The sequence below is a fragment of the Oryctolagus cuniculus genome, chromosome 1 (genome assembly GCF_051225735.1).
Source record: "Oryctolagus cuniculus isolate XC-2025 breed Fujian yellow rabbit chromosome 1, ASM5122573v1, whole genome shotgun sequence".
In the NCBI taxonomy this organism is placed as follows: domain Eukaryota; kingdom Metazoa; phylum Chordata; class Mammalia; order Lagomorpha; family Leporidae; genus Oryctolagus; species Oryctolagus cuniculus.
In genome coordinates this window covers 119005743-119016173 of record NC_142867.1, presented here as the reverse complement: position 1 = coordinate 119016173, position 10431 = coordinate 119005743, and the positions used below count along the sequence as shown (strand labels likewise).

At 46.6% G+C, this 10431-nt stretch overlaps 1 protein-coding gene across 1 annotated transcript; it reads right to left on the bottom strand.

The window, feature by feature from the left end:
* Window positions 1-3920: 3920 nt before the first annotated feature.
* LOC103348992 (protein PIP-1) lies at window positions 3921-5532 on the bottom strand. Its single transcript, XM_008259653.5, has 3 exons — window positions 5406-5532; window positions 4737-4850; window positions 3921-4583 (listed from the first exon to the last, which is right to left on the bottom strand). Exons 1-3 carry the CDS (start codon window positions 5473-5475, stop codon window positions 4453-4455), a joined length of 315 nt encoding a protein of 104 aa, XP_008257875.1. The 5' UTR covers window positions 5476-5532; the 3' UTR covers window positions 3921-4452.
* Between the last annotated feature and the right edge of the window lie 4899 nt (window positions 5533-10431).

Sequence of the window (10431 nt, the reverse complement as noted above, 5' to 3'; positions counted from 1 at the left end):
GTTGGTGATATTGGTGATAAAATTGGTCCTTAAAATTGGTGATAAGCAATCGAGCAGAGGCTCTTGTCTCCATGTGCACAATAAGCTATACTGTAGGTCAGCAAGTTTTCCAGCGAGGATCTGGGAAAGACACAGCCCAGAAGAACTGTCCAACTGTCCTGGGAGTAGAACAAACCACAGAGACTGATCAGAGATCGCAGGCATACCTGGGAGATATTGTTTGGGGTGGTGCCGGCCACTGCAATAAAGTGAGTATCATTATAAAGCAAGTCACACACATTTTTGATTTCCTATTACATATAAAAGTTACGTTTGTGCTATTCTGTTCTATTAAGTGTACAATGGCATTATATCTTTTTTAAAATGTATGTAACTTTTTAAAAATTTTTAACGTTTTATTTATTTGACAGGCAGAGAAACAGAGAGATGGAAGATGTCTCTCTCTCTCTCTGCCTCTGCCTCTCTGTAACTCTGCCTTTCAAATAAATAAATAAATCTTTAAAAAATGAAAAGAAATGGAATCTCAAGGACAGAGGTAAATGAAGATGTTATAAATAACATAATATCAGCAAAGTTCCTATTGATAAGCTCAATAGTAAACTCAACACAGCTGGGGGAAAAAACTGCACTTGAAATCAATCAACAGAATTATTCAGAATAAGACATAAACCAACACATAGCATCTAGAGATATGGATAATACGAGGCTTTCTACATAATCATCTGCATGTGATTGATTTTCCGGAAGTAGAAGAGAGAAAACTTTCAGAATATATACTTGAGATATAATAGCCAAGATTTCCCCAAAATAATAAAAAACATCAAAACACAGATCCAAGAAGATGGAAAATCCTAAACAGGATAAATACTGAAAACACCAACACCTTTAAGCTGCTGAAAAGCAATCAAAGATAAAGAGAAAATCCTGAGGATATCCAGAGAAAATCTACACAATTATTGAGAGACAAAGGTAACAGCAGAATGTTTGGAACTGGAAAATATCATGTTGAGTGACATAGGCCAGACGCAAAAGGCCAAATACCTCATGTACTCTTTTATGTGTGGGAGCTAAATTTTTTTAAGTATTTTATTTGTTTGTTGAGAGGCAGAGTTACAGACAGAGAGAGGAAAGACAGAGGGGTCTTCCGTCCACTGGCTCATGACTCGGCGCTGGCCTTTGCTGCCATCTGGGGAGTGAGCCAGCAGATGGAGGACCTCTTCCCACCTCTCTTTATGCAAATCTACCTTTCAAATAAACAAATAAATTTTTTTCAAAAAAAAATTATGCTATACAGTAGACAATGGAGTGAATGCTTTCTAATACTGAAAGAAAACAGTCCGGAATTCTTTTTTTTAATATAAAAGGATAACTTTATTAAATAAATTCAAGAACATTTAAGTTTTTAAAGAAATAATTTAAGACATCAGATCCATACTAACAGCTTATATAAATACTATTACTTCCCAAGTAGACTAGGTAGGTACGCTAACCCATCAATGTTCAAAATAACAAAATTGACCCATTTTTCTAAGCTATTTCCATTTTCTTTTTTTTTAATTTTTTTTTTTTTTTGACAGGCTGAGTGGACAGTGAGAGAGAGAGACAGAGAGAAAGGTCTTCCTTTTGCCGTTGGTTCACCCTCCAATGGCCGCTGCGGCTGGCGCGCTGATCCAATGGCAGGAGCCAGGTACTTATCCTGGTCTCCCATGGGGTGCAGGGCCCAAGCACTTGGGCCATCCTCCACTGTACTCCCGGGCCACAGCAGAGAGCTGGCCTGGAAGAGGGGCAACCGGGACAGAATCCGGCGCCCCGACCAGGACTAGAACCCGGTGTGCTGGCGCCGCAAGGCGGAGGATTAGCCTAGTGAGCCGCGGCGCCGGCTCCATTTTCTCTACTAAATTGGAAACATTTTTCTTTTAACTTTTATTTAATTAATATAAATTTCCAAAGTACAGCTTATGGATTGCAATGGCTTCCCCCCCATAACTTCCCTCCCACCCGCAACCCTCCCCTTTCCCACTCCCTCTCCCCTTCCATTCATATCAAGAATCATTTTCAATTCTCTTTGTATACAGAAGATCAGTTTAGCCTATATTAAGTAAAGATTTCAACAGTTTACACCCACACAGAAACACAAAGTTATAGCATTAAATCACAACGTACAGCACAGTAAGGACAAAGATCCTACATGAGGAGTAAGTGCACAGTGACTCCTGTTGTTGACTTAACAAATTGACACTCTTCTTTATGGCATCAGTAATCACCCCAAACTCTTGTCAGGAGTTTCCAAGGCTATGGAAGCCTTTTGATTTCACCGGCTCTTATCATATTTAGACAAGGTCGTAGTCAGAGTGGAAGTTCTCTCCTCCCTTCAGAGAAAGGTACCTCCTTCTATGATGACCTGTTCTTTCCACTGGGATCTCACTCGCGGAGATCTTTCATTTAGTGTTTTTTTTTTTTTCCAGAGTGTTTTGGCTTTCCATGACTGTAATACTCTATAATACTCTCATGGGCTTTTCAGCCAGATCTGTATGCCTTAAGGGCTGATTCTGAGGCCAGAGTGCTATTTAGGATATCCGCCATTCTATGAGTCTGCTGTGTATCTTGCTTCTAAATGGGAAACTTGTCACCAGATCCACTCCGTCCCCTAAGGGGGAGTTTTTTTTTATTTTATTTTTTTAACTTTTATTTAATGAATATGAATTTCCAAAGTACGACTTATGGATTACAATGGCTTCCCCCCCATACCGTCCCTCCCACCCACAACCCTCCCCCCTCCCACTCGCTCTTCCCTTCCATTCACATCAAGATCCATTTTCAATTATCTTAACATACAGAAGATCAGCCTAGCACACATTAAGTAAGGATTTCAACAGTTTGCTCCCACACAGAAACATAAAGTGAAAAATAATAGATGATTTTTTTAGATGATGATGAAATCAGATCAGACCTATTGTCATGTTTAATCCTAAGGGGGAGTTTGATATGCTGCCATTGACATGTATGTTTAGAATGTAAATAATACATAAACCTCTAATCGAAGGCCTTTTCTACTTTGTTTACTTCATTATTGCTCGTCCTATAACACCTGATTCTGTAATCATTCTTCTCTGAGGAGGACCGAATTAGTCAAAGCAGGATGTAGCAGTATGGATGGCTCTAGACAGAGAAAAGCCTCCAGTAAACTCAATCCTGTCTTTGTTTTTTTTTTTTTTTTTTGGGGGGGGGGATGGGAGGGGGAGGCGTAGTACCTAGTGATGCCTAAAATAGTGTAAAAACATACACACAGAGCAAAGAGGAAAGGAAAGGCATTTTGGAGTCTCAGTCTTCACCTTTGTCCTACAGGTTTCCCTTCTCCAGTATAAACATTACATTAAATTCCCAGCTGTAAACACACAGCATCTAATAAAGCACCCAGAACCTTTGCTGTAGCACCATAAAATTTCCAAGCAGAATGTGTTAGAGGCAAATAAAATATGACAATTCACACACCAAAAAATGATTTTGACTTTTAAAAATTGGACAAATTCAATTTTAAGTGATATTTGCCCCATGAGCAACTTCTCCTCAGTGTTTTAGCATTCTTAAAAGGTTTAGCAGGGCCAGTGCTGTGGCACAGTGGGTTAAAGCCCTGGCCTGAAGTACCGCCATCCCATATGGCACCATTCTAGTCCCGGCTGCTCCTCTTCCAGTCCAGCTCTCTGCTATGGCCTGGGAAGGCAGTAGAAGATGGCCTAAGTGCTTGGGCCCCTGCACCCATGTGGGAGACCCGGAAGAAGCTCCTGGCTTTGGAGCCAGTTGTGTCCAAGTAACACAAAATAAGGCACAAAATATGAAGATTTTTTTAACTTTTATTTAATGAATATAGATTTCCAAAGTACAGCTTATGGATTACATTGGCTTCCCCCCCACAATGACTTCCCTCCCATCCGCAACCCTCCCCTTTCCCGCTCTCTCTCCCTTCCATTCATATCAAGATTAATTATGAAGATATTTTTCTAAGGGAAAAATAGCAATGTAGTACATTTTAATCCAGCCATATTAGTAAATACAGTGAATATAAATAGTGTGACAGCCTTCAATTAAAAACAGAAATGGTCAAATTGTATCAAAAACCAAGACCAAATATATGCTGTGTTAAAAAAATTTAAATACTTACAAAGATATAGATAACGTTAAAAGTAAAAAGATAGGAAAAGACACATTGTGCAAACACGAATTCAAAGAAAGCCAGCGTATCTTTATTATAGCCAGATAAAGTAGATTTCAGAAGAATAAAATATTATACAAAAAAGGACATTAGTTAATGATTAAAAATGTCAATCCATTAGGGAGATTCAGAGGGCGCCTGTCTATGCTGAGGACTGAGCAGGGTTCCAGGCTTGGGCAGAAAGGCAGCCCGGTCTTCGCAGGACTGCGAGGCTCGCCAACACAGAGCAGAGCCAGCGAGGCTCAAGCCTCAAACTTGTTACAGAAAGACTGATCCCCGCAGCACATAAAATCCACCTCAATATTGGGTCTGGAGAAAGACATGGGGACACACAAGTCCTCGCAGCCCTGGGATCCGTGCTGGAGGCTGCCACCTGCAGGAGATAAAGCTGACAGTAAGTATTGGTGGGAAGCAGCAGCGACCCAGGGAATAAGGAGAAACTGGGCGTGGCCCTCAGGAGCCGGGTTCAGGTGGGAAGGGCACCTGCAGAGCCACCGCCCAGGTGGGCGGGCCGGGCTCCGCCTACCTTCATACACCTTCTTCAGGAAGCACTGCTGGCTCCCCCGAGTCTCACAGACGCCCTCTAGGCTCTCACACGTCCCGGCGGCGTTGAATCGAGGGCACTGGAAGCATTTTAGAGCTGCAAAGACAAACCCGGAGCAGCGAGGGTCTTTCCGGCCTCCCTCGCCGCGGGTCGGGAGGGATGCGCGGACACAGGGTCGTGCCTGCCGCAGGCAAGATAAGCCTGATGCTGGGCTGGCTTACCCCAGAGGGAGCCCGCGGGCAGCCAGGCTCTCGCATGGACGGTGCCCAGGCCCACCGTCCACCCGCGGCGGGAACACGCCTCCCTGTCCTTTCACTAACACCTCTCAGCATTTGTCTGCATGGTCCGAGCAGAACCTTCCTTGCCCCCTTTCAGCGCCAATGTAGGGCTCTCGGCCAGGAAGCTGGGGGAATTGGGGAGGGCCGGGGATTCCAAGTAAGAAGGGCAAGGGAGGAGGAAGAAAGGGAGGAGCAGAGTGGTGGAGGAAGCCAAGGAGAGAGGGATGGGAGGGCTGGGGGAGTGGGGGGAGAGAGGAAAACAGTGGGTGGAAGTGAAGGCTGGGACCATCACCTCTAAAGGTGCGGCTGGGGCCGGAACTCCCCAGTGTGTTGTGTGCACCCAGACACAGCCCCGCCCTGCTAAGGGACTCACCTTGCACGCAGCCCAACAGCACGGAGAGCCCCAGCAGCAGCAGCAGCAGCAGCAGCAGGTGTTTACCCATCCTGGTGGGGCCTCAGGACCAGGGAGCAGCAGAGGGAGCACAGAGCTATGAGCCCCACACCCCGCAAAGCCCTGCTTTATAACCCCAGCACGGCAGCAGCGGCCAATGGGAGACTAGATCAGGGGCTGGAGCAGGAGCAGGGAGCCTGGGCGGAGTCCTGAATCCTACCTGGGTCCCTGGCTCTGCTCACCTCCACGGGTCCTGCCTGGTAAGCCTTGCACTTTCTTTTTCTTTTTTTAAGATTTTATTTATTTATTTGAGAGAGTCACAGACAATGAGAGGGAGAGACAAAGAGAGAGGTCTTCCACCTGAAGCCAGGATCCAGGAGCTTCCTCCAGGTCTCCCATGTGGGTGCAGGGGCCCAAGCCCTTGGACCATCTTCTACTGCTTTCCCAGGCCGTAGCAGAGAGCTGGATTGGAAGAGGGGCAGCTGGGACTAGAACCGGCACCCATATGGGATGCCGGCGCCGCAGGCAGAGGATTAACCTACTGCACTACAGTGCCAGCCCCTAAGCCTTGCGCTTTCATAGTTTGTTTCCACCAGATTTATCCTGGCTTTTAAGTGAGAGAATCATGGCTGCCTGCCTCAGCCAGATGATTTGCAGGATTCGTGTGGGCTGATGAGCCCTGGTGGGTGAGGCACACAATGGCATGACAGTGCCATGATCTCCCACACTGAAGAACACTACTTCCCTGAGGATGGTGTGAGTCCTAATGTCAGATCTCACCATTGATGGACCTGCAGGTACACAAACACTGTTGCTAAAATAAAGCACTGAGCCCAAAATAGCAGATTTGAGGTTATCGTCCAGACAAGCTGCAGACTAGAAGCAGAGTTCTGTTTGTTTACACACATGGAGCAAAGTTTAAGTAGTGATATTGAGGAACAGGTTGGTAGCTTTGGCTTCAGGCTCCTCTGCAGCCAGAGGCTAATCCCAGATCCTGGATCCATTCTTATTCACACATGGGATAGCTGAAGAGTTAGCACCGCCCCTCCCGTTCTGCACCCCTCTCCGAGTGTAAGCATGGGAAACCCACTGAAGTGGAGGACTCCCTCCAGAGGCACGCGATTCCCCAGCCCAGCTCTGAAGTTCCAGGAGGCTGTGCCATCTGCCCCACCCTAGAACAACACAGATGGCAGGAGCTTGCCACGCACCAGGCATAGTGCAGAATCCTGGAACAATATTGCTTCCCATCTCCACATGACAACCTATGTTGTGGTTGGTAGTGTATCCATTTATTGATGAGAAAACAGTCTGCTAAGAGGACAAAGAGAGAAACTGGCAGATTCTAACCCCAATCTGCAGGCTCCATGGCTTCAGTCACTGCCAGTGCTACCTGAGCTGGGAGGGGTCCCCAGAGTCCACAAGTTGGTGTCCAAGGACAAGATCCCTACTGACAGAGATGCTGCTCATGGCCACCCTAGACGAAGAAGGTCCCTAGGGGCCGGTGCTGTGACATAGCAGGTAAAGCCGCCGCCTGCAGTGCCGGCATCCCATATGGCATCTCATATGGTGCCAGTTTGAGTCCCGGCTGCTCCACTTCCGATCCAGCTCTCTGCTATGGACTAGGAAAGCAGTAGAAGATGGCCCAAGTCCTTGGGCCCCTGCACCCATGTGGGAGACCTGGAAGAAGCTCCTGGCTCTTGGCTTTGGATCGGCGCAGCTCCAGCTGTTGAAGCCAACTGGGCAGTGAACCAGCGGATGAAGGACCTACCTCTCTTTCTCTCTCTCTCTCTCTTTGCCTCTGCCTCTCTGTAATTCTAACTTTCAAAAAAACAAATAAATCTTAAAAAAAAAAAAAAGAAGAAGAAGGTCCCTAGCACCAGTCCCACATAATGACAAAAATGGTCAGCAGACATAATTCTCTATAATCTTCTAAAAGTAACTGTTTTACTAGATGGTTCTTCTGCAACTGTTACTTAGCTTAATAGTAGAATGATCTGGGTGGAGAGGGCCTGGGTCCTGCTGTGCCCCTCAGCCCTAGGGGATTCTCCCTACCCTCCCTGGACTCCTCCCCTTTCCTCCTTCCAGAGGGCCCAGCTGTCCAAACTCCTCAAGGCCAGGGGCCATCCAGGGCACCTGCTCACATTTCTTCCTGCTTTGAAAAAGAAAAGACTCATTTTAGCCCGTGGAAGTGCAGAGGACATTGTGCACTGTGTGTGGGCTGGGGATGGGGGCAGCCAATCCCAGAACCCTAGGGTAGACAAGCAGGCATCACTTCAGTAATTATATTCATATAATTAATATAATATGTTAATGAACACACCCTTTGTTTTCCTAGTACAAACTGCACATTTGAAACTTTCCATATTGAGGCCGGCGCTGTGGCTCACTAGGCTAATCCTCCACCTAGCGGCACCAACACACTGGGTTCTAGTCCCGGTCAGGGCACCGGATTCTGTCCCGGTTGCCCCTCTTCCAGGCCAGCTCTCTGCTGTGGCCCGGGAAGGCAGTGGAGGATGGGCCAAGTGCTTGGGCCCTGCACCCGCATGGAGACCAGGAGAAGCACCTGGCTCCTGCCTTTGGATCAGCACAATGCGCCAGCTGCGGCGGCCATTGGAGGGTGAACCAATGGCAAAAAGGAAGACCTTTCTCTCTGTCTGTCTCTCTCTCTCACTGTCCACTCTGCCTGTCAAAAAAAAAAAAAAAAAAGAAAAAAGAAAAGAAAAGAAACTTTCCATATTGAAAAAAATTAGAGGGGTGGGAATCGCAAGAGGCATTGATTACATCCAAGAACACAGAGACAAAAAATGAACAAGGCAGAATTTTATAGAAGATGCTGCAGAGATATCAAGAGAAGCCAGAGCTGAGGTCACAAAACTTAACCACTGTTAATGCCTGGTGCCACCAGATCACCCCCGAAAGGCAGAGGCAATGAGACTACTCACGACCAAGTGCAAACCCTCTGTAAACACAGTAACACTCCTTGTCACCCACCTTCTTCCTCCCTGCGTCTGCATCTAGCGTGTCAGAGTGCACAGCAGAACAGGGTGTTTTTGTTTGCTCTCTGTATTAGGCAGCTTTCCCTTACTTGACCTAAAATACCTGGGAGGAGAAACCTAGGAGGTTAGTAGGTTCACTTTGGCTTCCAGTTTGAGGTTCACAATCCAAAATGGAGCAGCCCACTGTTTCAGGCATCTGTAAGGCATGGTGAACCAGGAAGCAGAGAGAGCAGCTAGGCTGCACTAAGTTTAAATGACCAACCCGCAGGGCCAGTGTTGTGGCAAAATGGGTAAAGGCCCTGCTTGGGACACTGCACTCCATATCAGGGTGCTGGTTCTATTCCTGCTCCTGTGTTTCCAGTCGGCTTCTTGCTAATGTGCCTGGACGGCAGTAGATGGTGGCCTTGTATGTGAATGCCTGTAACTCACAGAGACCCAGATGGAGTTCCTGGAGTACAGTTAACAATCATTTTTCTCTCCGGCTCCAAGTTCTTCTCTGGCTCACCTAATTAAGTACCAAGTCATTGCCTTGGCATTCATGGTGACCTCCACAAAGGTCTCCACAAAGACCCTCACTTGTGCTTAGTACTCTTAATCCCTCAGTTGTACTCAGTACTCTCCCAATCTCATAGTTCACCATCCCCAAGTTGTGACAACCCAAAATGTCTAGACGTTGTCAAATGTATCCTGGAGAAGAAACTCTCCTTCAGTGGGAATCACTGTTAGAGTTCCATCCCAATGGCCAATTTCATAAACATTGCTCCTGGGGGCCGGTGCTTGTGGCATAGTAGGTTAAACCTCCGCCTGTGGTGCTGGCATGCAATATGGGTGCTGGCTTGACTCCTGGCTGCTCCACTTTCAATGCAGCTCCCTGCTAATGTGCATGGGAAACCAGCGGAAGATGGCCCAAATGCTAGCGCCCCTCCACCCACGTGGGAGACTGGAAGAAGCTCCTGGCTCCTGGCTTCAGGTCAACCCAGCACCAGCCATTGCTGGCATCTGGGGAGTAAACCAGCAGATGGAAGACCTCTCCCTCTCTCTGTCCCACTCTCTCTGCCTCTAACTCTGCCCCTCAAATAAATAAATATTTAAAAATAAATAAACATTGTTCCTGACACTTTTCTCCCCTCCCCTTGCCTCCAGTATTTCCCGGTTTTGTTTTACTCTGCCTCCTAAAACTGAGTCATAGCCCACCTCACCACTACTATTTGTAAACCTGCCTTCTCTTACATTCCCTTTACAATGTCTTTCAGTTCTTGAGAGACCACACAGTGTAATTTTAAAATAAATCAAAATCAGAAAATAGCTTAGGCTCTGAAGTCAGCTGGGGACTCTGCCTTAAGTTTCAGAACCATGGCTTATTCACCATGTGATCCTGCAAAGAATCCGTCTCTCTTTCCCTCTTTTTCACAGGTTTAAAACGAGATAAAATGTTAAAGTGAAGAAGAAATTAGGTGATCACTTTCACCACAGTACCTGGCAGAAGCTGATAGCTGAAAAAGGTTGAAACAAGCAGGGTCCCACTGCGTTCTGGGAGGAAGTCACTTGTCCCTCTGCTTCTGAGATGGTTTCTTTGGGACAGGGTGTGCATGGCCAGGTCAGGATGGCGGAGCAGCAGTAGAGGGCTGTAGTCAGGGGCTGGCCTCAGGCCTGCTGGGAACTCCTCAGAGCTCTAAGGCTCCTCCCTGCCTGCCACCTGCCCTGGTTGTGTTCACTAGAACCATTGCCCCGGAATATGTCCAGGACACATTATTATTAGTCAAAGAGAATTATGGGGTCATGAGATTTATGTGACAAAAAGTCAAGATAAACTAGATAAACAACATATAGTTCAGGCTCTCTGTAAAACAGGGGTAATATATGCCTCGCATCATTGCCATAAATGGGTAAATTGTAAAGTATAATAACAAGCCATACAGTGAATATTTATTACAGTATCAGCCAAACTTAAACCCTAAAGGGAATGAGAACCCTTGCATTCGGTGACTACCCTTTATAATGCCCACTGTGCC

What these genes read in the sequence shown, in the direction of transcription:
- LOC103348992 (XM_008259653.5), bottom strand. Translation starts at nt 5,475, where the DNA reads ATGGGTAAACACCTGCTGCTGCTGCTGCTGCTGCTGCTGGGGCTCTCC. An exon ending in GCTGTTGGGCTGCGTGCAAG is followed by an intron (nt 4,851 to 5,405) that starts GTGAGTCCCTTA and finishes TTGTCTTTGCAG; the next exon opens with CTCTAAAATGCTTCCAGTGC. An exon ending in CCTGAAGAAGGTGTATGAAG is followed by an intron (nt 4,584 to 4,736) that starts GTAGGCGGAGCC and finishes TATCTCCTGCAG; the next exon opens with GTGGCAGCCTCCAGCACGGA.